The sequence below is a fragment of the Salmo salar genome, chromosome 01 (genome assembly GCF_965601325.2).
Source record: "Salmo salar chromosome 01, fSalSal1, whole genome shotgun sequence".
NCBI lineage: Eukaryota > Metazoa > Chordata > Actinopteri > Salmoniformes > Salmonidae > Salmo > Salmo salar.
In genome coordinates this window covers 6398043-6425698 of record NC_138291.1, presented here as the reverse complement: position 1 = coordinate 6425698, position 27656 = coordinate 6398043, and the positions used below count along the sequence as shown (strand labels likewise).

The window sequence follows — 27656 nt, the reverse complement described above, 5'->3', positions numbered from 1 at the left end:
AGGGAGGGAGGGAGGGGTCACTAACTTGACGTTCATGTTAGCCTGGGGTGCATTCATTAGTCGGACACCGTTGCGAAAACATTTTTATGCACTGTTCCAAACGGAAAACATTTTCACAAGGAAAACAAGTTTCTATTGTGCCAGTCTGTCCTGGTATTAGCCATCAGCCAAACACGTTGCTATGTTATTTCCACAGTTCTTCTTTGTGCTCCTTTTCCCTACAACCTTTATTGGGGAATTAACACTGTTCCGTGTCCCGTCCTCAGCCGTCCACCAAAGCGGCCACAACAGTGGTGTGATCCACAGTGGGATTTACTATACCCCTGGTTCTCTGAAGGCCCGTCTCTGTGGCAAAGGGGCCACTATGGCCTACGAATACCTGGACAAGAAAGGACTCCCCTATAAGAGGTGTGGAAAGGTGAGTTCTCTAATTAACATCGGGTTTGGCCTTAGGGCTGTAGATGTTGTTGTTGTTTACCGTGGTTTTGTAAATATTGATGAGTAGACGTATGGCTTGGATTTGGACCTCAAAGTATTCTCTTCCCCTAAAGCACCTATTGTCGTTGTAGCTGAATTTAGTATGATCTTCTATCCAGGTCCCCCTCGCAAAAGGAGGTTTCTAACCTCCAAGGTTGAATAATGTTGAAAAGGTTAAATAAATAAATAAATAAATCGTAGTATTTGCTAGTATCGTTTCACAGTTTGTGCATGACACGTTTCACCATAACCGGTATACTATTTACAGTATATCCAGAGAGTATGTCAATGCTAATCACTAATCAGATCATTGGGGGGGGGGTTGATGTAGCTCGGTGTGCGATTAGTATTTATGGTCTAATTTCATTGTATTTACCTGCAACAACTGGTTTACAGGGTCCTGGCTTCTTGCCTAGTGGTTAGAGCGTTGGGCCCGGTTAGAGCGTTGGGCCCGGTTAAAGCGTTGGGCCGGTTAGAGTGTTGGGCCGGTTAGAGCGTTGGGCCAGTAACCGAAAGGTCGCTGGTTCGAACACCCCGAGACGACAAGATGAAACATCTGTCAATGTGCCCTTGAGCAAAGCACTTCAACCTAATTTGCTCCAGGGGCGCTGTACTACTATGACTGACCCTGTAAAACAACACATTTCACCGCATCTATCCGGTGTATGTGACAATGCAAAAACATTTTTTTACTTATAGAACTGTCTCTTCCTGTATAATACTGTCTCTTACTGTATAGAACTGTCTCTTCCTGTATATCACTGTATAATACGGTCTCTTCCTGTATAATACGGTCTCTTCCTGTATAATACGGTCTCTTCCTGTATAATACGGTCTCTTCCTGTATAATACGGTCTCTTCCTGTATAAAACGGTCTCTTCCTGTATAATACGGTCTCTTCCTGTATAATACAGTCTCTTCCTGTATAATACAGTCTCTTCCTGTATAATACAGTCTCTTCCTGTATATCACTGTATAATACGGTCTCTTCCTGTATAATATGGTCTCTTCCTGTATAATATGGTCTCTTCCTGTATATCACTGTATAATACGGTCTCTTCCTGTATAATACGGTCTCTTCCTGTATAATACGGTCTCTTCCTGTATATCACTGTATAATACGGTCTCTTCCTGTATAATATGGTCTCTTCCTGTATATCACTGTATAATACGGTCTCTTCCTGTATAATACGGTCTCTTCCTGTATAATACGGTCTCTTCCTGTATAATATGGTCTCTTCCTGTATATCACTGTATAATACGGTCTCTTCCTGTATAATATGGTCTCTTCCTGTATAATACGGTCTCTTCCTGTATAATATGGTCTCTTCCTGTATAATACGGTCTCTTCCTGTATAATCATTCCGGCTCCTATGTGGTGTTTTCTGTTGTTCTTTGAAAAATAAAGAAAAAGTTGATCACAAAAATATTTTCTGGTCATGTCTACGGCTTGGCCTTTGTGTTGGCAGCTGATCGTCGCTGTGGAGCGAGAGGAGATTCCCAGGCTCAAAGCGCTGTACGAGCGAGGACAGAAGAACAACGTGCGTGACCTCACCATGATAGACGCCAAGGGGATCCGAGAGAGAGAGCCCTACTGCAGGGTGAGAGAGGGAGAAGCCCTACTGCAGGGTGAGAGAGGGAGAAGCCCTACTGCAGGGTGAGAGGGAGAAGCCCTACTGCAGGGTGAGAGAGGGAGAAGCCCTACTGCAGGGTGAGAGAGCGTGAGAGAGAGAGAGAGAGCCCTACTGCAGGGTGAGAGAGGGAGAAGCCCTACTGCAGGGTGAGAGAGCGTGAGAGAGAGAGAGAGAGAGCCCTACTGCAGGGTGAGAGAGCGTGAGAGAGAGCCCTACTGCAGGGTGAGAGAGCGTGAGAGAGAGCCCTACTGCAGGGTGAGAGAGGGAGAGCCCTACTGCAGGGTGAGAGAGGGAGAGCCCTACTGCAGGGTGAGAGAGAGAGAGAGAGAGCCCTACTGCAGGGTGAGAGAGAGAGAGCCCTACTGCAGGGTGAGGAGAGAGAGAGCCCTACTGCAGGGTGAGAGAGAGAGAGCCCTACTGCAGGGTGAGAGAGAGAGCCCTACTGCAGGGTGAGAGAGAGAGAGAGAGCCCTACTGCAGGGTGAGAGAGGGCGTGAGAGAGAGCGAGCCCTACTGCAGGGTGAGAGAGAGCGTGAGAGAGAGCCCTACTGCAGGGTGAGAGAGAAGGGTGGAGAGTGTGAACGAGATGGCATTCAAGTCTCTACTAAGGTGCTTCATAGTGAAAGTCCAGGATTGAGTCTGAAATTACACCCTATTGCCTATACAGAGCACTACTTATGGCCTGGTTTGGAAATTACGTCATATTCCCTGGTCAAAAGTAGTGCTCTTTCTAGGGACAAAAGGTGCCATTTGGTACACAGCCCAGGGTAGAGTATCAGTGTTAACAGTTTATGGTTAAACTCTTCCTTTCAGGGTCTGATGGCCCTGGACTCTCCCTACACTGGCATCGTGGACTGGAGGCTGGTGTCACTCGCATACGCCAAAGACTTCCAGGAGGCTGGAGGGACCGTGGTTACTGAATATGAGGCTAGTGACATGGCCATGGTGAAGGAAAGCCCCGCTGGTAACACTGATGGTATTTGTTCCATACTTTCCTCACCTCAGAGATTTGATGAAAAGTTGGGATGCACTTGTGATTTTTATTTTTTTTTATCTTCAAAAACTTTCAGGAATAAAATATCCCATCGCTATCAGAGACTCAAAGGTAGGTGTCTGTCTGTCTGTCTGTCTGTCTGTCTGTCTGTCTGTCTGTCTGTCTGTGTGCTAAATTAGTAAAATGCCATGGAAATGGCTATGAGAACTTTTTGTTTTTAAGCTGTAACTAACGTCTGTGTGTGTGTGTGTGTGTGTGTGGTCTCCTCAGGGTAAGGAGGTACGGTGTCGGTATGTGCTGACCTGTGGTGGTCTGTACTCTGACCGCCTCTCTCAGATCTCTGGCTGCAGTCCAGACCCTCGCATTGTCCCCTTCAGAGGAGATTACCTAGTCCTGAAGCCTGAGAAACACTATCTGGTCCGGGGAAACATCTACCCTGTAAGTCCTCTAGAACACCATCTACCCTGTAAGTCCTCCTCTAGGACACCATCTACCCTGTAAGTCCTCTAGGACACCATCTACCCTGTAAGTCCTCTAGGACACCATCTACCCTGTAAGTCCTCTAGAACACCATCTACCCTGTAAGTCCTCTAGGACACCATCTACCCTGTAAGTCCTCTAGGACACCATCTACCCTGTAAGTCCTCCTCTAGGACACCAGCTACCCTGTAAGTCCTCTAGGACACCATCTACCCTGTAAGTCCTCTAGGACACCATCTACCCTGTAAGTCCTCTAGGACACCATCTACCCTGTAAGTCCTCTAGAACACCATCTACCCTGTAAGTCCTCCTCTAGGACACCATCTACCCTGTAAGTCCTCCTCTAGGACACCATCTACCCTGTAAGTCCTCCTCTAGGACACCATCTACCCTGTAAGTCCTCCTCTAGGACACCATCTACCCTGTAAGTCCTCTAGGACACCATCTACCCTGTAAGTCCTCCTCTAGGACACCATCTACCCTGTAAGTCCTCCTCTAGGACACCATCTACCCTGTAAGTCCTCTAGAACACCATCTACCCTGTAAGTCCTCTAGAACACCATCTACCCTGTAAGTCCTCTAGAACACCATCTACCCTGTAAGTCCTCCTCTAGGACACCATCTACCCTGTAAGTCCTCTAGAACACCATCTACCCTGTAAGTCCTCCTCTAGGACACCATCTACCCTGTAAGTCCTCTAGAACACCATCTACCCTGTAAGTCCTCTAGAACACCATCTACCCTGTAAGTCCTCTAGAACACCATCTACCCTGTAAGTCCTCCTCTAGGACACCATCTACCCTGTAAGTCCTCTAGAACACCATCTACCCTGTAAGTCCTCTAGGACACCATCTACCCTGTAAGTCCTCTAGGACACCATCTACCCTGTAAGTCCTCTAGAACACCATCTACCCTGTAAGTCCTCCTCTAGGACACCATCTACCCTGTAAGTCCTCCTCTAGAACACCATCTACCCTGTAAGTCCTCCTCTAGGACACCATCTACCCTGTAAGTCCTCCTCTAGGACACCATCTACCCTGTAAGTCCTCCTCTAGAACACCATCTACCCTGTAAGTCCTCTAGGACACCATCTACCCTGTAAGTCCTCCTCTAGGACACCATCTACCCTGTAAGTCCTCCTCTAGGACACCATCTACCCTGTAAGTCCTCCTCTAGAACACCATCTACCCTGTAAGTCCTCCTCTAGAACACCATCTACCCTGTAAGTCCTCCTCTAGAACACCATCTACCCTGTAAGTCCTCTAGAACACCATCTACCCTGTAAGTCCTCTAGAACACCATCTACCCTGTAAGTCCTCCTCTAGGACACCATCTACCCTGTAAGTCCTCCTCTAGGACACCATCTACCCTGTAAGTCCTCTAGAACACCATCTACCCTGTAAGTCCTCTAGAACATCATCTACCCTGTAAGTCCTCTAGAACACCATATACCCTGTAAGTCCTCCTCTAGGACACCATCTACCCTGTAAGTCCTCCTCTAGGACACCATCTACCCTGTAAGTCCTCTAGGACACCATCTACCCTGTAAGTCCTCTAGAACACCATCTACCCTGTAAGTCCTCTAGGACACCATCTACCCTGTAAGTCCTCTAGGACACCATCTACCCTGTAAGTCCTCTAGGACACCATCTACCCTGTAAGTCCTCTAGGACACCATCTACCCTGTAAGTCCTCTAGAACACCATCTACCCTGTAAGGCCTCTATTTTCTCCTTGTTTCTCAACCCTTAGCCCCTAACGGCACTTAGATCTGAAAGGATTAGATAGGCTGATAGCATTGTCACAATTTTATAGCTACCTGGCCTATCACACCTATACAACATTTACATTCTAGTCATTTAGCAGACGCTCATATCCAGAGTCGACTTACATTTTTCTTACTGGTCTACACAAGTGCCTAGGCTAGAGAGGCTAAGGTTGATTTTGTGATTCAAGGAATGTCAGACCTGTGCTGTTAGAGAAATGCACTGATAGAGAGACATGTCTCTAGGTTCCTGACCCTAAGTTCCCCTTCCTGGGGGTCCACTTCACCCCGCGGATGGACGGCAGTGTTTGGCTGGGTCCCAACGCCGTCCTGGCCTTTAAACGAGAGGGATACAAGCTGTACGACTTCGATGCCCGGGACTTTGTAGATGCACTCTCTTTCAGGTATTGTACTTAGAAGTTATGATGCAATGTCATTTAGGTGTCATATTTGGAAGGTTGGTTTAATATCTTCTCTTACTTATCGTTCCCCTTTACATGCCATTTCAATCGAGTAGAGAGCTTCCCCTTTACATGCCATTTCAATCGAGTAGAGAGCTTCCCCTTTACATGCCATTTCAATCGAGTAGAGAGCTTCCCCTTTACATGCCATTTCAATCGAGTAGAGAGCTTCCCCTTTACATGCCATTTCAATCGAGTAGAGAGCTTCCCCTTTACATGCCATTTCAATCGAGTAGAGAGCTTCCCCTTTACATGCCATTTCAATCGAGTAGAGAGCTTACCCTTTACATGCCATTTCAATCGAGTAGAGAGCTTCCCCTTTACATGCCATTTCATTTCAATCTAGTAGAGAGAGCTTCCCCTTTACATGCCATTTCATTTCAATCTAGCAGAGAGCTTCCCCATGAGGACTAAATCCACCTGGTATCCAAGTTCATGTAGATTTTCATGGAACCTCTGGGCTTCTTTCTCTTGATAAATATCTCTGCAGGATGATAGAAGCAGACATGTATCTCTGCTGTTTCTCTATGTATCTCTCTCCTCTGTAAAGTGTGTGTGTGTGTGTGTGTGTTCCAGAGGTCTGCAGAAGCTGGTGATGAATAACCTAGTGTATGGTGTTGGAGAGATGTACAGAGGGGTGTTCATCGGAGCTCAGGTCAACATCTTAAAGAAGTTCATCCCAGAACTCTCTCTAAACGACGTGCTCAGGTACAACGGATTCTGAATGTAAATTCCAGGGGCTCTGGGTGTAATGAAGCATCTCAGTACCTGATAGCAATCAAACACTGTTTGTGATACACAGACGTCATCAGCCAGGTCCACCTATCACTGGACGTTTCAACTCCTAACCTGGAATGTCCTCAAGATAGTGAGTCCACACATTGATTGGCCAAATCACTGCCTGCCTGTTGGATGGTTTCTAGCTTGGTGCAGATATTTTCAACCACAACCAACAGGACAGTGCTTGCTAGGCGCTGAACCACAGATCTTCTGTCTTTTTCCTTTTGATGCACAGAGCGGAAAGTATCCTCCATGTTGATAGGGCTGGGAAGCCCCTTGCCTCGCTCATCATCTGCCAGGATTTCATACTCCTCCTTGTGCAGGTATGCCTTCTCGCACCTGTCTTCCCAGGCCACTGTGAATTCCACCATCACCAACTTTTTCTCTTTTCTCTTCCCATATGATGATGTCTGGACGGAGAGTGCTGACAACAATTCCGGGGGGGGGGGAGCTCAGCCGTCTGTTCAGGTCAGCACACATCTCCCATGTTCTGGCTTGTTCCAGGATGCCGTACTTCCTGGAACTGGCTTCACCCGTTTTCTCAAGGCCTGGGAAAAAAAAAGCTGATGCAGTGACCTTTGTTGTCTTTTTCCTCCGCTCCTTCTCGAGGATGTCGTCCAGTTTCCCTCAACTTGGTCATGCCTCCATCTGTAGTGTCCTTGGGAGAGGGTGACAGTGCAGGATGTTAAAACATGCGCCACGGTGCCAGGTTTGTTGCCCGAGAGGGCAGTGAGGCCCCACCTATGTAAGTTAGTGGGGGGGATGGGAGCATGTCATAGACGGATCTTAACAGAAACTGGATTCTGGCAGGCTCCATCCTCCACACCCCAAGAGATTCCTCTCTGTTGTTTCCCACCTTGTCCAGGCTCCCAACCCCACTATTTTGGCCCTACTCTGTTCCTCCTCCATTTTGCTGACTTCCTACTGTAGCAGGTGCCTCCTTTCGGTGGTGTTCGCTTTGACCCTTGGTAGATGTTACCCACTATGTCCACCGTGCTGCAGTCTGCTCTCAGCCTGGTTGACGGCATTGGTGGCAAACCATTTTCCTTTGTGTTCTGACCTAAAATCATGGCACCTTGTATTTTCAGGTCTTTGGAGTCCCTGAGGGTCATGACCAATCTGGCCTTTTGCAATTTTCTATTATTCTACCAGTGACGAGATTGGTAGTTGTAGTTTTGCTATTCTACTGTACAGGCCCACATTTGAGAAGCTGCAGAGTAGGAGAATTGATCTAGAAAAAGCAGGTCCTCCTGTCCATGTTACCTTATCATTGTGATCGAAAAGGCTAAACTGATCCTAAATCAATCACATTTATTTATAAAGCACTTTTTACATCAGCCGATGTCACAAAGTGCTGTACAGAAACGCAGCCTAAAACCCCAAATGGCAAACAATGCAGATGTAGAAGCACAGTGGCTAGGAAATCATCACTCCTACTCTGAGATACTTAATATGTATGGCCCCGAAACATGTATGGCTCCCAAAGGAGTGCCTGGGTTGTGGAGAGGCTAGGGGTTTATTTTGAACTTAAAATGTGCAATATGCAGAAATTGTGTCGCCATTTCCTGGTTGCTAAAATTAAAATAGTTCGCCTAATTTCAGTGTGACAAAACAAAAACTAGATAATCATTGTACCATCTTAACTGCTGTGAAATATATTTTAAAAAACCAAAAATATTGTATTTTCAGCTGTTTTGAAGCTGGTGTACAAAACCAAAAGTAAAACACTCAAAAAAAATAATAATTTAAAAACGGGAAGCATAAAAATAATTGCTCACATAGAACAGATCTACCGCTTGTTAGACTTGCTTTCGATGAATGACAGATCTATAACTCACATTTCTTTGTGCATTTCATTGTTCGCTCCAAAATGTGACAAATTGCAACTTTGGATAAGATTCTCTGTGTTATTTCTACCCGGCTTGAAGGACCAATATTGAATGAACTGATTTACATAAGCATTTATCCACAGCCTTTTGTACAGAAATTGGGTTTTTCCCAGTACAGAACCAGTGTGTTGCCAGTGATTATGTTAATGTAAGCTCTAGTGTTATTTTTTGGGATCTGTGTTTCCATCTACAGAGCATTCAGAAAGTATTCAGACTCCTTGACTTTTTCCACATTTTGTTACGTTACAGCCTTATTCTAAAATTTATTAAATAATTTTTTTCCTCAGTCTACACATAATACACCATAATGACAAAGCAAAAACAGGTTTAGACATTTTTGCTAATTTTTTTTTTTTTTTTTAAACATATAGCACATTTACATAAGTATTCAGACCCTTTACTCAGTACTTTGTTGAGACACCTTTGGCAGTGATTACAGCCTTGAGTCTTCTTGGGTATGACGCTACAAGCTTGGCACACCTGTATTTGGGGAGTTTCTCCCATTGTTCTCTGCAGATCCTCTCAAGCTCTGTCAGGTTGGATGAGGAATGACGCTGCACAGTTATTTTCAGGTCGGGTTCTAGTCTGGGCTCTGGCTGGGCCACGAAAGGAGATTCAAAGACTTCTCCCAAAGCCACTCCTTGGCTGTGTGCTTTGTGTTGTTGTCTTGTTGGAAGGTGAACCTTCGCCCCAGTCTGAGGTCCTGAGTGCTCTGGAGCAGGTTTTTAATCAAGGATCTCTCTGTACTTTGTTCCGTTCAACTTACCCCTCAATCCTGACTAGTCTCCCACTTCCTTACGCTGAAAAACATTCCCACAGCATGATGCTGCCACCACCATGCTTCACTGTAGGGATGGTGCCAGGTTTCCTACAGAAGTGACGCTTGGCATTCAGGCCAAAGAGTTCAATCTTGGTTTCATCAGACCAGAGAATCTTGTTTCTCATGGTCTGAGAGTCCTTTAGGTGCCTTTTGGCAAACTCCAAGCAGGCTGTCTTGCGCCTTTTACTGAGGAGTGGCTTCCATCTGGCCACTCTACCATAAAGGCCTGATTGGTGGAGTGCTGCAGAGATGCTTGTCCTTCTGGAATGTTCTCCCATCTCCACAGTGATACTCTGGAGCTCTCTGAGTGACCATTGGGTTCTTGGTCACTTCCTTGACCAAGGCCCTTCTCACCCGATTGCTCAGTTTGGCCGGGCGGCCAGCTCTAGGAAGAGTCTTGGTTGTTCCAAACTTCTTCCATTTAAGAATGATGGAGGCTACTGTGTTCTTGGGGACCTTCAATGCTGCAGAAATGTATTGGTACCCTTCCCCAGTTCTGTTCCTAGACACAATCCTGTCTCGGCGCTCTATGGACAATTCCTTCGACCTCATGGCTTGGTTTTTGCTCTGACATGCACTGTCAACTGTGGGACCTTATATAGACAGGTGTGTGCCTTTCCAAATCATGTCCAATCAATTGAATTTACCACAGGTGGTCTCCAATCAAGTTGTAGAAACATCTCAAGGATGATCAATGGAAACAGGATGCACCTGAGCTCAATTTCGAGTCTCATAGCAAAAGGTCTGAATACTTATGTAAATAAGGTATGTTTTTATATTTAATGAACTTGCAAAAATGTCTAAACCTGTTTTCGCTTTGTCGTTATGAGGTATTGTGTGTAGCTTGAGAGGGGGAAAAAATAATTATATCAATTTTAGAATAAGGCTGTAACGTAACAAAATGTGGAAAAAGGAACGGGGTCTGAATACTTTCCGAATGCACTGTAGGTATATTCTGTATTTACGTAGGGCTGACTGAGGACTTGTGAAGAGCAGAATTAACAACCTTTGCACCATCAAGACAGTTCTTTGTGAGAAGGTGTTAACCCGTGTTTCACAGTTAGTCATTATGTAAATGCGAGCTGAAAAATGCCACTGAGGCCCAGTGAGTCACTGGAGCCGGGCTGTGGAGGTGGAAACACCAAAGTCTGAGCTTTTTTTTGGTGAAATACTGGAGCAAATCCATAGTGGAAATATGACTTAACAGTGTTGTGTGTTTGTCTGTTGCAGGGGTCCAGCAGGGGTGAGGGCCCAGGCTCTGGACCGCGATGGGAACCTGGTAGATGACTTTGTGTTTGACGTTGGTGTCGGTGATGTGGGCAGCAGGGTCCTCCATGTACGCAACGCTCCGTCGCCCGCCGCCACCTCTTCCCTGGCCATAGCAGAGATGGTGGCAGACGAGGTGGAGAGACGTTTCAGCCTCTAAAAACTCTAGAGGCGCTCTTCAGATGCATACCCAAATGGCATCCTATTCCCTACTTTTGAGTTCTTTTTTTACTTCTATGCACAACTTTTGACCAGAGCCCACAGGGAATAGGGTGGCATTTGGGACGTACCTACACTTCCCCTACCAACACTTCCCCAACAACATTGATCCATCTGATCCAGCTGCAGGTCACCTAGTGATATAGTGAAGCAGTGATGATGCTAGGATGCTAATCTCGGGTCAGTTCTGCATTATCCCCAATGGTTAGTTTGGAGTGGGCGAGTGTAAACTGATCCTGGATCTGCGCCAAGAAACTTCACCAGGAAATGATCCATCCAATCTGCTGTTACTGCTGCTCACTGGTCCAGTGTCCACCTGCGTCAGCAGAGGAAGGTTGTAAAATCCGGTAACTTTCCAAAAATTCCCAGGTTTTCCAGAAATCCAGGTTGGAGGATTACAGGATTATCTGCTTAGTCCCTCCTAATTGCAGGAATATTCCAACAGGGATTTCTGGAAAACTCGGTAGGTTTGTAAATGTTACTGGAATTTGCAACCCTACAGCAGATTGGTCAGGCTAGAATGGAGTACACTGAGCAGCATGTCAGACCAATACGAGAAATCACTGTCAGACCAATACGCAGCGGGTTCCACATCATTTTATTAAGTTTGATGCACACGGAAAAAACAATAAACTAGAACGACAGGAGACAGTTTCACAGGCTATAACTATACGTAGCAGTGCGAAATAAAACAACCCACAAAAACCAGGTGACAAACACACTCCTAATATATGACTCCCAATCAGGAACAACGATAACCAGCTGTCCCTGATCGGGAGCCACACAGACCAACATAGAAACAGAAATACCAGAAAAACACATACAACACAGTACTTCTGCCACGTCCTGACCAAAAATACTAAACAACTACTCCCTCTGCTGGTCAGGACGTGACACATGTACTGAATGGAATACACTGAGCAGCATGTACTGAATGGAGTACACTGAGCAGCATGTACTGAATGGAGTATGTAAAGTGCATTCGGAAAATATTCTGACTCCTTGATTTTCTTTTTCTCCACATTTTGTTACGTTACAACCTTATTTCCCTCAATCTACACACAATACCTTTTATAATGACAAAACGAAAACAGGTTTTTTGAAATGTTTGCTAATTTATTAAAAATAAAAAGGCACAGATCCTGGTAAGTGTACCAAAACATTTCTGCAGCAATGAACTCCACCAATCAGGTAGTGGCCAGACGAAAGCACCTCTTCAGTAAAAGGCACATGACAGCCAGCTTGGAGTTTGTCAAAAGGCACTTTAAGGACTCTCAGACCATGAGAAACAAGATTATCTGGTCTGATGAAACCAAGATTGAACTCTTTGGCCTGAATGCCAAGCGTCACGACTGGAGGAAACCTGGCACCATCCCTACGGTGAAGCATGGTGGTGGCAGCATCATGCTGTGAGGTTGTTTTTCAACGGAAGGGAGTGGGACACTAGTCAGGATTGAGGGGAAAGATGAACGGAGCCAAATACAGAGAGATACTTGATGAAAACCAGCTCCAGAGCGCTCAGGGCCTCAGACTGCTTTGTAATTCTGGGGTATTGTGTGTAGATTGATTGGGGGGGGCTATTTTAATCAATTTTAGAATAAGGCTGTAACATAACAAAATGTGGAAAAGTCGGGTGGGTCTGAATGCGCTGTAGGTGGAAGACTAGAGGGTAATTGTGATCTATAGAATCCCTTAAGCAAAGGGCCTAGACTAGGGTTGAATATTTTCCCAGTATTTTAAATCTGCCATCCAGAGAATAAATCACTTTTTTCTCCGTGGTAACCCGGTATTTCCCATCAAAACCGGTAGTGTCATTCAAAAGCATTAGAAAGCAATATAAAGCATTATAAATAGGCCCATGTCTGGATTTGATTAGAGCTTGGATAGAAAATTAAAGCCTGGGGCCTCCTGAGTGGCGCAGCGGTCTAAGGTACTGCATCGCAGTGCTTGAGGCGTCACTACAGACCCGGGTTCGATCCCAGGTTGACACAACCGGCCGCTACCAGGAGTCCCATAGGGCGGCGCACAATTGGCCCGGTGTCGTCCGGGGTAGGGTAGGCTTTGGAAGGGGGGGGCTTCACTTGGCTCATCGCGATCTAGCGACTCCTTGTGGTGGGCCAGGTGCCTGCAGGCTGACTTCAGTTGTCAGTTCAATGGTGTTTCCTCTGACACATTGGTGCAGCTGGCTTCCTGGTTAAGCGGGCGGGTGTTAAGAAGCGCAGCTTGGCGAGTCATGTTTCAGAGGACGCGTGACTCGACCTTCACCTCTCCCAGCCTCGTTGGAGAGTTGCAGCGATGAGACAAGATCGCAATTGGATATCACGAAATTGAGGAGAAAAAGGGGGTAAAATACAACACAAAATAACAAAAATATTTTAAAAATTCAAGCCTGATGCTACCTGAGCCTGATGGGCCCTACATTAGACATTTAATGAACCCTACATTTAAGACATTTTAATGAGCCCAATAATTGTGCCCAAATAATTGTGCTGTTTTCCAATAGATATGACATATAGGCTACTGCACATTACGCACGACAGAAAAACATAAATTCCCATAGATGGAGCTATAGATGTAGCTAGCTATATGCTCTCTTGGGTAAATAAATAAAACTATCTGCAGTAGGATAATCTGTTTTGAGTGTGAACTGTATTACTGTACTGTATTATACTATATTATATGGACTAGAATTACGTACATCTTTCGAACCATGATAAAGCAGGGAGAGAGAACATACGATGCGGCCTACAAGGTTACAAGTACAGGCTAGCGAATTTGATTTTAATTTTGAAATATAATATTGCCTATTTGTATAATTAGTAGGCTGACGCATATGTAGCTTTAATATTTCCCCTAATGTTATTAGCCTACGTCCTCTCTCTATTGTTGCTTCATTCCTTAACTCGCTTTCAACAGTTTAAATGAAATGTTTCGTGTCCTAAATCCATTCTAAATGACATCCTTGAATAATATAGGACTAGAATTAGATGCAGACGGCTTTCACTTCTCTTCACGAAGATTGAATGGTTATGGGTCTGAATAAATACCTGCTGTAGCCTACCTCCATCACTCTTTCAAACGATGAGGCTGATAGATCTACATGCATTGTGAACTGCGTTCCGCACTGAGCAGGGCTGTCTGCATGATGAATCATCAACGTGCAGGGTGGGGGCAGAGGCCGTGGAGAAGACAGATTTAGACATCGCATATAATTTAACAGTTCCATTTCACCGCATGCTGTTCATATAAATCATGTATTATAATTTATCCCGCGGGGAAATGAGTGGTTTTGGCCAGTAAATCTCAGTAACCGGGTTCCCACCGTTCAACCCATGTCCATGCTACCGAGGACCAGTTTTCCAGACAAGATTAAACCTAATCTTGGACTAAAAAGCAAATGAAATGGAGAATCTCCGTAGAAATAGCTTTATACCGACGCTTAACGTTTGAAATGTAGTTGGTTGCACAGATGATGCCAATAAATCACCAGAATGTTCTAAATGAAAGTCTTGCTCCACTGTGGTCCTGTATGCTCATGTGATCCCTCTCATTACTTTTGGTTTTGGATAATGAATATGTACAGTAGTGCTAAACATATCTTGGTGTTCACCACCACTTCTGCATTTTCATATTTAACGCATTGATTTATGATGATTTAAAACCATTTGTTTTATCATAAACTGAATATATTTATCAAAGTTTTGCGGTAAGAATACTGCCATTTTTTCATTTTGCCGCAGTCACATTTTTTGACAGTGATTGTTTTTGAAAAACGGTTTAATTTTGTTAGCCTGTTTACTGAGATGATATGAAACGGTTTAATTGATTTGTCTACGATTTGTAATTCTCTCATTTTGAGATTTGTGATGTGTACAACTCCAGAGACAAACGTTTATTACAGAAATTCAATCTATTTTAAATAAATGACTTTTCACATTATTATTATTATTGGTGCAGTATATTGGAAATCTTGTACGAATATGCAGGATAAAGATAATGACTTGGCTGTAAGAATGACATAGTGTACAAAACATTAGGAACACCTCTTTCCATGACATAGACTGACCAGGTGAATCCAGGTGAAAGCTATGATCCCTTATTGATGTCACATGTTAAAATCACTTCAATCAGTGTAGATGAAGGGGAAGAGCAAGTTTAAAGAAGGATTTCTAAGCCTTGAGACATGTATTGGAGATGGCCAGCAATGTCAGAAGAAGAGGAATATTGGGACAGGGAAACAAAGGTGGATTTCTGAGGGGGAATAGAGGGGAGAGAGGGAGAAGAGGTTGGATTTGAATTTGAGGAAGATGGTGCTAAAAATGGAGATGGTGTGTCGAAATTAGATTCATGTCAAGCACAAACAGAGTGAGCCGCGCACCAGACGGAGTTATGGAGGTGAAATGGAAGTGAATGAGAGCGAGAAAAGGTGTGGTAAAGAGCTCGGGAGTCCTAGCCTTCTCATCCATGGGCATGATAAAGAACAATCTGGTCCAGTAGGAGTTTCATTTTTTTGTAGAAAGTGGATCCTTGCCTTTTGGCGGATCCATATGTGGTTTCAGGGGTGGGTGGGGAAGGAGTTGGGTGCAGTTGAATCAGTTGGCTTTTGTGGAGCGATGGGTAACGATGCTTCGTGGAGTGTCAGTTTTTGATGTGTGCAGAGGGTCCCTGGTTCGAGCCCGGGTCGGGGCGAAGCGAGGGACGGAACCTACACTGTTACACTTGTAACCTGTAGTGGATTTGTGATGTTTGTTTCTTCCGAACAGATGGAGCGGGCACTCCGTGTCACGCAACTTAGGTCAAGATCTTTTTTTCTTGCTTTGTGTTTAGGACTAGAGCACCATTGAAAGGAGTGATTTCTGAGGTAGCTTTAAGTGTGCAGGTGGAGAGATTGAAGTGTTTGTGGCGCCTGCCGTTTGATGCCACGCAGACCCGGCGGTGAAACAGCAGTCACTATCAGTCGTTTTGAATCTTGAGTGTTTAGCTGACAAAGTCATGTCAATTGTAAGGGTGCCCATGTTGCTGGGGGATCAGAAGTGTACGGTGAGAGAGAGACAGGTGGAGGTAGTGGTCAGAGTAGTGCAGAAGGTGTGGTATGCTGAGGCAGTGAAGAAAGTAGAGGAGGATGGGTCAAGGGATCCTGAGAGGATCCCTGTGAGTAGTGAATCTGTGCCAGCACAACAGGGTTCAGCTGATGTAAGAAGGGCTATATAAATACATTTGATTTGATTCAGCCAACGAGTGATATGGTTCAGTAAGGTTGGCTTCATAGCATCTGTTATCAACTCCCGCACCTCTCTGATTCAGAGGGTTAAATGCAGAAGACACATTTCAGTTGAAAGCATTCAGTTGTACAACTGACTAGGTATCCCCCCCTTTTCCCATTCTCAACTGTATTGCAGAAATGGAACCCAAAGGACATCCACTCATCCAACAAACTTGACAACTGTGGGAAGCATTGGAGTCAACATTTTATTTATTTTAATTAACCTTTATTTAACCAGGTAGGCTAGTTGTGAACAAGTTCTCATTTACAACTGCGACCTGGCCAAGATAAAGCAAAGCGACACAAACAACAACACAGAGTTACACATGGAATAAACAAACAGGCAGTCAATGGGCCAGCATCCCTGTGAAATGCTTTCAGACACCTTGAAGTCCATTCCCTGACGAATTGAGGCTGTCCTGAGGGCAAAAGTGGGTGCAACTCAATATTAGGAAGGTGTTCCTAATGGTTTTGTACATTATTTCTCTAATCATTCCCCTGAATTTGTGAGCAAGGTCACTTTATGTCCACATGGGGGCAGGATCTTACAGTACAGTAACCAAACTGCACAATGGCAGAAGTTGACTCACAGTGAAATCATATAAGCCTATTTTATTACAGCCACTACTGTTCAAACATAGTCATATGTTAAATATGTTCCCATGAAGCATGATTTAAAAAAAAAAAAATGTATGTCATTTTCGGTTTCTAAGTTGCATCATTTCAAAAGCTGGACCAATTGAAATCATGCAAAAAAATTTTTAGGCTGTCTTTAATTGTCATAAGCAATAATGATAAACTAGCAAGGTATACTTATTTTGTAAACTATAAATAAAAATGAGGTACACAAACTTGTGTTCCACGACTCTTTCCCTGGACAAAAAGTGGGGGTTTCCCCCCTCCCTCCCTCCCTCCCTCCCTGTGCTTACGCAAACTCACTGCCTGTCTACGCAGGACGCAGGAGTGAGCAAGTGACTGGCTGAGATTCGGGCAAGACAACGCACCGACGTTGAGTTAAGGAGTTAAGGGACGAACCATCTTCCCAACGATAACAACAACAACAAAAAAACACATCAACAAGCGCTTCTGTTGTGCCGCTGGACACTGGATAAAAACATGCCTCTGACTATTCTAATGGGAATTGTTATTTAAAGTGCGCGATTAACCGAAGCAGGAAAATATGATGTTTGTTGAAGTAAAACAGAGGAGAAAGTTTACTCCTTTTTTGGGGGGGGAATTGAATGAATAGTCCTTGTGCCTACAACATAGCTAACTCACAGTGCACCAAGGCCATGATAGACAGCCTTTGCATACAGATGTGTTCTCTCTCTAGCTAGCTAGCTATCAGGTGATAGCGCTAAACCTAAATTACAATAGGTAGTAACATAACGTTTAGTCGTGACATTTATCTGAAATGGCTAACTAGCTGGATATGTTTAATTTTTTTGTTTTGTTTTTATCTAACAGGCTAACTATCTAAAATAGCAGTTTGCCAGTTAGCTTAGCTAACTAGCTAACAATTGGTGTTTATTAGCTAGTTCGCTAGCTAGAAACGCTTGAAAGGAAAGCCTGAGTTGGCTAACTAATTAGCTAGCGAGCTACCATATTAACTAGCTAGTAAATGAGACCGCTAACAAGTGAGTTGCTAGCCTAGCTAGCTAGCACTTTGTAAAATTTTAATATCAGGTTATCGCTAACTAGCTTATATTGGCTTTGCACTTAAATTAGCTCGCTAACAGTAATACGTGTTTTTTTTTTCTTTTTTTTTCTTCTAGTTAGCATTACCAAACCTTGCTCGATTTGGTGTACGGTTTAGCTAGTGTTATTATTATCTTAGTTTACCTCAAGCTGATTTTTATTTTTTTCCACCGTGCCTGGACTGACCCACCCACAAGGACTAACCGGGGGCCGATGCTGACAATCCATCCCGGATCACGGCACCGGATCACGGCAACGTAAGGAGCCATGCAGCCGCAACAAATATACGACTTTTCAAGTGACGAGAACAGTCACAAATGGCGAGGCCTCTTCGTCCAAGCGTTGCGAAAGGTACATTTATCAACCATCTTAATTATCTTTTTTAATGTGGTTAGTTGGTGAGGTGATGGAAACAATAGTTACTGACATGTCTAGCAACTGTTTCTATTTCATTATTATATATATATATATATATTTTTTTATATACACATGTTTCCCCACTGTAGATTATACTGCATTTAACATATACCAACAAAAAATATGCAACTTGGCTCTGAGTCGGAGCGCCAAATGTCTACATGTTGTAGGTAGAATATGATGGTCCTTTCGTTATTTTTTTAAGAAGGATCATGTTTTGACTCATGTTTTGCAATACAGATGCAGGCCTAAATGTAAAAGTGAAACGAGAGCGACGTCATCCAATAACCTGAGTTGAGATCAGAGCCGAACTGAAATGAGTGGGATGGCTCTTAATCGTTAACTACCTCGTAAATGCTGCATTTGCCTTGTGTAAAAGGTTGTCCGAAACCCGTCTTCCCCCCCCCCCCCCCAGCCTCTCACAATATGGATTAGCCTGTTATTTACTAGGTAAAAGCAACATGACTCCGTGTTTAAGTGTCCTGTTTCTCAAGTCACAGGTTTCAAAACTGTTTTAAGGAAGTTTCGAGATGACAAGCAACTTCACAGCACAGTCCTGCTAAACATTTTTTTATTAGTGATTGACACAACAGTTTCCATCATTGTGAATAGGCCTATTGGTTCTAATAGGGCATCTTCTTGCAGCGGTGCTTCAGTCAAGATTGTTCTACGTCCACATTTCCTATTTAGCAGACGCTCTTATCAAATCAAATGTATTTATATAGCCCTTCGTACATCAGCTGATATCTCAAAGTGCTGTACAGAAACCCAGCCTAAAACCCCAAACAGCAACCAATGCATGTGAAAGAAGCACGGTGGCTAGGAAAAACTCCCTAGGAAAAACTCCCTAGAAAGGCCAAAAACCTAGGAAGAAACCTAGAGAGGAACCAGGCTATGAGGGGTGGCCAGTCCTCTTCTGGCTGTGCAGGGTGGATATTATAACAGAACATGGTCAAGATGTTAAAATGTTCATAAATGACCAGCATGGTCAAATAATAATAATCATAGTAGTTGTCGAGGGTGCAACAAGCACGTCCGGTGAACAGGTCAGGGTTCCATAGCCGCAGGCAGAACAGTTGAAACTGGAGCAGCAGCACGGCCAGGTGGACTGGGGACAGCAAGGAGTCATCATACCAGGTAGTCCTGAGGCATGGTCCTAGGGCTCAGGTCCTCCGAGAGAAAGAGAGAATTAGAGAGAGCATATTTAAATTCACACAGGACACCGGATAAGACGAGAAATACTCCAGATGTAACAGACTGACCCTAGCCCCCCGACACATAAACTACTGCAGCATAAATACTGGAGGCTGAGACAGGAGGGATCAGAAGACACTGTGGCCCCATCCGATGATACCCCCGGACAGGGCCAAACAGGCAGGATATAATATAATTATCCAGAGCGACTTACAAATTGGTGCATTCACCTTATGATATCCAGTGGAACAACCACTTTACAATAGTACATCTATATCTTCTTTGGGGTGGAGGGTTAGAAGGGTTACTTTATCCTATCCCAGGTATTCCTTAAAGAGGTGGGGTTTCAGGTGTCTCCGGAAGGTGGTGATTGACTCCGCTGTCCTGGCGTCGTGAGGGAGCTTGTTCCACCATTGGGGTGCCAGAGCAGCGAACAGTTTTGACTGGGCTGAGCGGGAACTGTGCTTCCGCAGAGGTAGGGAGGCGAGCAGGCCAGAGGTGGATGAATGCAGTGCCCTTCTTTGGGTGGGATAAACAAGGATAGGGTGCAGTAGCAGCAAGCCAGGTCCACTGTAAGAGAGCAAGCAAATGGAGCTGATGCACTTTGAGGTTTAGCTTAGATCAAATGCACCCCATCTTTGTTTATCCCAATTTCAATAAGACACATCCAAACGCTCAGTATAGATGGGTTGGTTGTTTAGTAACAAAACTGACACGTGCACAGCAGACAGGTTTGGCTTAGATCAGGGGTGTCAAACTCATTCAATGGAGGGCCTAGTGTCTGTTTTTTTCCCCCTTTCAATTAAGACCTAGACAACAAGGGGAGTTACTTACTAATTAGTGACCTTAATTGATCAACCAATCACAAGGGAGGAGCGAAAACCCTCAGACACTCGTCCCTCCGTGGAATGAGTTTGACACGTGACTAAGATTGACTTGTAAAATATTTAGTCTCCAATGTTTTATTGAAAACATAAATACATATGCACAATGGACACGTGTTGTCTCAAATACATCCTTACAATGGTTGGTTAGCAAGCTAGCGAATTCTTGCCATATTAGCATAGACGTGGCATCAGTCAAAGCATCTCAACAAGACATGGTATCAAGAACAAAATGAAACTGGCTGAAACGAGCTGCCTACGATTCCCCACATGGCAGCTTCTTGTTATTGTTGGTAGCTGTCTGGCCAGAATCACAACAAGGCCTAAGTAACTCAGAGTTCATTAATGGGGTAATGCTTGGATGGTCTACATTGTATCTGGCCATCCAGAATCACAACAAGGCCTAAGTAACTTGGAGCTCATTAATGGGGTAATGCTTAGTCTACATTAGGGCTGGGCGATATGGCCAAAATATTATATCACTGTATCTAAAAAAAAACGGTATATGCCAGTATTTTTCGTTTTTGATTAATAAAAGTTGTACATTTGCTTTATGAGTAGTGCGTGATCCCAGGGTGCTTTATGAGTAGTGAGTGATCCCTAGGGTGCTTTATGAGTAGTGAGTGATCCCTAGGGTGCTTTATGAGTAGTGAGTGATCCCAGGGTGCTTTATGAGTAGTGAGTGATCCCAGGGTGCTTTATGAGTAGTGAGTGATCCCAGGGTGCTTTATGAGTAGTGAGTGATCCCAGGGTGCTTTATGAGTAGTGAGTGATCCCAGGGTGCTTTATGAGTAGTGAGTGATCCCAGGGTGCTTTATGAGTAGTGAGTGATCCCAGGGTGCAGTAGTGAGTGATCCCAGGGTGCTTTATGAGTAGTGAGTGATCCCAGGGTGCAGTAGTGAGTGATCCCAGGGTGCTTTATGAGTAGTGAGTGATCCCAGGATGCTTTATGAGTAGTGAGTGATCCTAGGGTGCTTTATGAGTAGTGAGTGATCCCAGGGTGCTTTATGAGTAGTGAGTGATCCCAGGGTGCTTTATGAGTAGTGAGTGATCCCAGGGTGGCAACACATATATTCTAAGTGATTTCAATGAGTCTTTCTCCATTCTGATTGGTTTATACTGTTCAATTGAAATTTAACCAAAACAAATTTCAGCACTTTTATTATTTCGGTATTTCCTGTACTCAATTTGCAGTGGTGGAAAAAGTACCCAATGGTCATACTTGAGTAACTTTCTGTTAAGGTAGCTATACTTTTACTCAAGTACAAGTGAAAGTCACCCAGTAAAATACTACTTGAGTAAAAGTATTTGGTTTTAAATATACTTAAGTATCAAAAGTAAATGTAATTGATAAAATGTACTTAAGTATCAAAAGTATAAATCATTTAAAATTCCTTATATTAAGCAAACCAGATGGCACCGTTTTCTCGTTTTTTTTAAATGTACGGATAGCCAGGGGCACACTCCCAACACTCAGACATAATTTACAAACAAAGCATTTGTGTTTAGTGAGTCCACCAGATCAGAGGCAGTAGATGACCAGGGATGTTCTCTTGACAAGTGTGTGAATTGGACCATTTTCCTGTCCTGCTAAGCGTTCAAAATGTAACGAGTACTTTTAGGTGTCAGGGGAAATGTAGGGAGTAAAAAGTACAGTATTTTCTTTAGGAATGTAGTGAACTAGAAGTTGTCAAAAATAAAACTAGTTAAGTAAAGTACAGATACCAAAAAAACCCCAACTTAAGTAGTACTTGAAAGTATTTTTACACCACTGCTCAATTGAGATAATTTTCACACTGCTATGTTGGGCTGCACGATATGGGAAAATAATCTAGGACTTATTTTTAACCAAATGTTGCAATTACGATTTGACTTCCGAATTAGAGCAAAACTGTTCTAATCATGGAATAGAATGACTATTCTAATTCTATAGTTAGAATATGATAGTGGGCACTTTGAATACAGTGTTGTTTGAGATGATAATGAATTAAAATGCCAGGGAGGCATTATTGTGACAGGGTAGGAACTAAAGTGTTGATAAGTGTTTCCTAGGGAACCTTATAAGCTTTGGCTACTGCATGTTTTCTCTTAGCTACTTCATGTAGCTAACATATTCTTGCTTTGCATATTCCTCTTTGATTTAGAAGATACTGTTGCACAAACGACATGCTGATTTAGGTCTACATCATCACTGGTATTACCAGGCTGTATTAGCTAGCAACGTTTGCTCTTACTCAGTACATTTATTAGCTAGCTATTAGCATTAGCGGCTAACAATTTAGAATCTCACAAGATTTAGGGAAACTTGCTAAGAAAAGACAAACTAGCTGTTTACTGATGAAAGAAACACAAAACGAATAGTGTCATTTATAGAACGCAATTGGATTTATATTAAGAAGCAAAGTGAAAACAGCATTGTTGTCATCAACTTTGTTGCATGTGCTGCATTGACCATGCAGACTGAACGCAAGCGTCTCGAGGAACATCAAATGTGCTCCTTGAGTGACAGGGGGCGTGGCTAGGTCTGTGTGGAAAGTGGCACGGAGAGAGAGGAGAGAGATGACTCGAGTAGCGAAGTAAAGTATAAAAATTAACATTACACATGGCATATCACATTTTAACAAATCAAACAATCAAATACCGGTTTAGAAGGTAAAGTAAAAACCCAAACCGGTCCCTGCATCAATACCGGTATATCATAAAAAAACGGTATACCGCCAAGCCCTAGTCTACATTGTATCTGGCCATCCAGAATCACAACAAGGCCTAAGTAACTTGGAGCTCATTAATGGGGTAATGCTTGGATGGTCTACATTATATCTGGCCATCCAGAATCACAACAAGGCCTAAGTAACTCAGAGATCATTAATGGGGTAATGATTGGATGGTCTACATTATATCTGGCCATCCAGAATCACAACAAGGCCTAAGTAACTGGGGGTAATGCTTGGATGGTCTACATTATATCTGGCCATCCAGAATCACAACAAGGCCTAAGTAACTGGGGGGTAATGCTTGGATGGTCTACATTAGAGGTGCCCAACCAGTCGGTCTTGATCTACTGGTCGATCGCAGAGTGCTTGCCGGTTGATCGTGAGATGATTATACATCGACTAAAATTCAGCCACACAAATCAATGCCTATAATCTCTTTTCTGTTTTAACGTTCGACAGTCCTCCATTCACAGCCATGTCTGAAAAGTCACGTGATTTACATAAAATATGACCAGTCCCTGCCCACTTATTGACCTATGGGGTCAGATACCGCCCGCCAGCTCTAAGTCGAGGTCACGGTGATGCCAGACCGGTAGCTAGCTAGCTAACTTTGTGTGGTCGACAGCAGCAATAATGAGTGAAGGGGAAGATAAAAAAAAAAAAAAAACGTATCATTTCCACAAGGAATGGGAGGAGGATCATTTTTTTTTTTTGTCATGTCAAACTGTGTGTGCCTCATCTGCCATAATAGCATCGCTGTCCCAAAGAAAGGTAACATAGAACGACATTTTAAAACCCACACACAACCCAGGAAATAGATTTTCCAGCAAAGACTGAATTTACGAAGAAGAAGAAAGGTACAAGAACTAAAAAAAAAAATAATCAACTGGCAGCGCAGCAGTGAATTTTCACAAGGCCTGTGACCAAAGGGAAGACCGCAACTATAGCATCTTGTTGTGTGAGTCACGTTCCTGCTAAGCATCAAAATTTGATAAAGATGGGGAGAAGATCAAGGAAGCATTTACTGAGGCTAAAAAGTCATTCAAAGATGGGGAGAGGATCAAGGAAGCATTTACCCGAGGCTGCAGACTCGCTGTTTGGAGATGTTAAGAATAAGACTGAAATTATGGCTGCCATCAATGACATTCAGTTGTCCAGAAATACATTTTACATTTTTTTTTTTTTTTACATTTTAGTCATTTAGCAGACGCTCTTATCCAGAGCGATTTACAGTAGTGAATGCATACATTTCATTTCATATATATATATTTTTTCTCATACTGGCCCCCCGTGGGAATCGAACCCACAACCCTGGCGTTGCAAACACCATGCTCTACCAAACGGTGACAAGAAGATGAGGGAATAGCGGAGAACCTCGAGGATCAATTGAAGAAGGATATTGACAACTGCGAGTGTTATTTCCTCCAGTGTGACGAGTCCACAGATATGGTAGATGTGGCACAGTTATGCATTTTCATCAGAATGCTATTTGACAACATGAGTACAAAGGAGAAACTACTCGCCATTTTGCCACTGAAAGGACATACAAGGGGCAAAGATATTTTTCCAAGCATTTATGGAGTTTGCTAACAAATTCCAACTGCCTGTTAAACATGAAAGAGGTGATGGATGTTGCGATGAAGATTGTGTGTTCTAGTCGATCAAGAAGCCTCTACAGCGGATGCTATTTCAAGCTCACTTAGAAGAGACTGAAGCTGCTGCACACGGATATGTGGTGGCTGAGCCGTGGTTCTTTTATCTTATTTTTTTAGGGAAATTCATTGAGGAGTTGTCTGAAATCAAGGAGTTTCTCAAGGTCTCCAAACATGCAGAATGTGCACAGCTAGAGGACACAGTGCCTCCTGGATTGAGCTTTTCTCACTGACCTAATTTACATGCTTAATGAACTGAATGTAGAGCGGCAAACGTGTCATCGACATGAACACTTTAAATACAAACTAAACTCGGCAACAAACAACAACAACAAACCTCCTTTTTTTTCAGGTCTTTCAAAGATAATTCGTAAAAATCCAAATGACTTCACAGATCTTCATTGTGAAGCATGTTTCCCATGCTTGTTCAATGAACCATAAACAATTAATGAACGTGCACCTGTGGAACGGTCGTTAAGACACTAACAGCTTACAGACGGTAGGCAATTAAGGTCACAGTTATGAAAACTTAGGACACTAAAGAGGCCTTTCTACTGACTCTGAAAAGCACCAAAAGAAAGATTCCCGTGCCTTAGGCATGCTGCAAGAAGGCATGAGGACTGCAGATGTGGCCAGGGCAATAAATTGCAATGTCTGTGTTGTGAGATGCCTAAGACAACACTACAGGGAAGACATCCTCCTCCCTCATGTGGTACCCTTCCTGTAGGCTCATCCTGACTGACCCTCCAGCATGACAATGCCACCAGCCATACTGCTCGTTCTGTGCGTGATTTCCTGCCAGACAGGTATGTCAGTGTTCTGCCATGGCCAGCGAAGACCCCGGATCTCAATCCCATTGAGCACGTCTGGGACCTGTTGGATCGGAGGGTGATGGCTAGGGCCATTCCCCCCAGAAATGTCTGAGAACTTGCAGGTGCCTTGGTGGAAGAGTGGGGTAACATCTCACAGCACGAGCTGGCAAATCTGGTGCAGTCCATGAGGAGGAGATGCACTGCAGTACTTAATGCAGCTGGTGGCCACACCAGATACTGACTGTTACTTTTGATTTTGACCACCCCTTTGTTCAGGGACACATTATTCCATTTCTGTTAGTCACATGTCTGTGGAACTTGTTCAGTTTATGTCTCAGTTGTTGAATCTTGTTATGTTCATACAAATATTTACACATGTTAAGTTTGCTGAAAATAAACGCAGTTGACAGTGAGATGACGTTTCTTTTTTTTGCTCACGAGAAAGCTGCAACGCACTTCTTTCATCACATACATTCAGAACTTGAACGTCAGGGCAAGGACACAGCACAGCTTGACAGTGCACATTACGTGGAGCAAGTCCAGAGCATCTTATCTGAGTTTGACAGTCGTTTCGCTGACGTTGCATCACTTGAGCCTGTTGGGACTTATCGGTGCTTTCCGTTTAGGGACAGACATAAATGTGGAAGTCATTGCCTCCAAAATGAGACCACTTTTTTTCAGTTGGACACAACTATAGCAGAAACTGAAATTGTCATCCTTCAAAATGACATTCAGCTGAAATCCAGGGCAACCACTGAGATGAAGAAAGAGTTCAGGGAGTTACTGCTACAGGAGAAATATCCCAACATAAGATGTGCTCTTAACTCATCAACCCTCATTGGATCAACCTACCTCTGTGAGTCTGCATTTTCTCACATGAAGATTATGAAGTCCCAAGTACAGATTTACCCTGACTGATGACCACTTTGTGAGAGACTTGCGTCAGACTTGCAACAAGCTGCTTACAGCCCTGACTGTGACAAACGACTTGCCTCCACCCAATGCCATAAGTCACACTAAAAGGTAGGAAATGAGATGAGTTGCACTTATTTGTGGAAAACATGTTATTGGTCCATGTAAAACATGTTATTTGGGTGTCAGATAGGTATCATAGCAACAGGTCTATACTCAGTGGTGTGATTGCTTTTCATACAGTTTGATGGTTGGTTTAGAGACTGGTAGATCTCCATCAGGTTGGCAAATGGGGGGGAAGTAGATCTCACGTCAAAGAAGGTTGAGCAATACCTGGTCTACATTATATCTGGCCATCCAGAATCACAACAAGGCCTAAGTAACTTGGAGCTCATTAATGGGGTAATGCTTGGATGGTCTACATTGTATCTGGCCATCCAGAATCACAACAAGGCCTAAGTAACTCAGAGATCATTAATGGGGTAATGATTGGATGGTCTACATTATATCTGGCCATCCAGAATCACAACAACACACAGCCTTCTGCTCCATTGAAGCGATGACATCATTTTCATGATGTTGTCAGCTAACCCGTCTTATTTCTTTAATATCTTCATATATTAGTGTGTATCTGGTCCTAAAGAGCAGTGAGCTGCTCTGCAGCTGTCTCATAGTGTAGTTTCCCCTTCTCTAAATAGACAACTTTGATTTTCAAAAACCTAATCGAAGCTTGCGTGGCGGGAAACATTTTGAGCCAGAGGACATGTGCAGCCTCAGTCTCTTTGTGGCCGTTACATCTTCCTCCCCCTTCTCTCTGGCGCTCATTTGAACCTGTTAACCATACAGACTTGTGGCCCAGCTGGGTTTCTGGGTAATTCCATGTAAAAGGACCATGAGCATCAACATGTGAAGTTCATAGGAGCATATTAAATTAGGTGTCAAATGAAAACTAATAGTCTGTGTTTTTGGGACACGAATACCGGGAGTATTCAGACCTTGACTTTATCCACATTTTGTAACGTTACAGCTTTATTCTAAACTTGATTAAAATTGTTTGTTTATTTTCCCTCATCAATCTACACATACCCCATAATGGCAAAGCAAAAACACTTTAAAAAAATATAATAAATAAATAAAAAATGTTGGCAAATTTATTAAAAAATATTAAAACAATTCACATTTTACATAAGTATTCAGACCCTTTACTCGGTACCTTTTGGCAGCAATTACAGTCTTGGGTATGATGCTACAAGCTTGGCACACCTGTATTTGTGGATTTTATCCCATTCTTCTCTGCATATCTTCTCAAGCTCTGTCAGGTTGGATG

The 27656-nt window shown here is 43.5% G+C and overlaps 2 protein-coding genes across 6 annotated transcripts in view; both read left to right on the top strand.

Moving 5' to 3' along the window:
• l2hgdh (L-2-hydroxyglutarate dehydrogenase) overlaps positions 1-14722 on the top strand; it is a 30708-nt gene extending 15986 nt beyond the window's left edge. Inside the window, exons 3-11 of one of the 4 annotated variants that reach the window (XM_045709117.2) lie at positions 267-418; positions 1947-2078; positions 2924-3086; positions 3181-3215; positions 3375-3542; positions 5595-5752; positions 6386-6517; positions 6612-6677; positions 6825-7034. In XM_045709117.2, the coding sequence (XP_045565073.1) occupies positions 267-418; positions 1947-2078; positions 2924-3086; positions 3181-3215; positions 3375-3542; positions 5595-5752; positions 6386-6517; positions 6612-6657 (986 nt within the window). In that variant the 3' untranslated portion in view covers positions 6658-6677; positions 6825-7034. Of the gene's footprint in view, positions 1-266; positions 419-1946; positions 2079-2572; positions 2592-2650; positions 2666-2923; positions 3087-3180; positions 3216-3374; positions 3543-5594; positions 5753-6385; positions 6518-6611; positions 6678-6824; positions 7035-10528 lie in introns of those variants that run through there. The other 3 variants (XM_014195232.3, XM_082960427.1, XM_082960415.1) reach the window with 3 other exon arrangements.
• A 2274-nt stretch (positions 14723-16996) lies between these two features.
• The window catches only part of sos2 (son of sevenless homolog 2 (Drosophila)), a 98037-nt gene continuing 87377 nt past the window's right edge, over positions 16997-27656 (top strand). Inside the window, exons 1-2 of one of the 2 annotated variants that reach the window (XM_045708977.2) lie at positions 16999-17199; positions 17942-18095. In XM_045708977.2, the coding sequence (XP_045564933.1) occupies positions 18012-18095 (84 nt within the window). In that variant the 5' untranslated portion in view covers positions 16999-17199; positions 17942-18011. Of the gene's footprint in view, positions 18096-27656 lie in introns of both variants that reach the window. The other variant, XM_045708836.2, reaches the window with a different exon arrangement.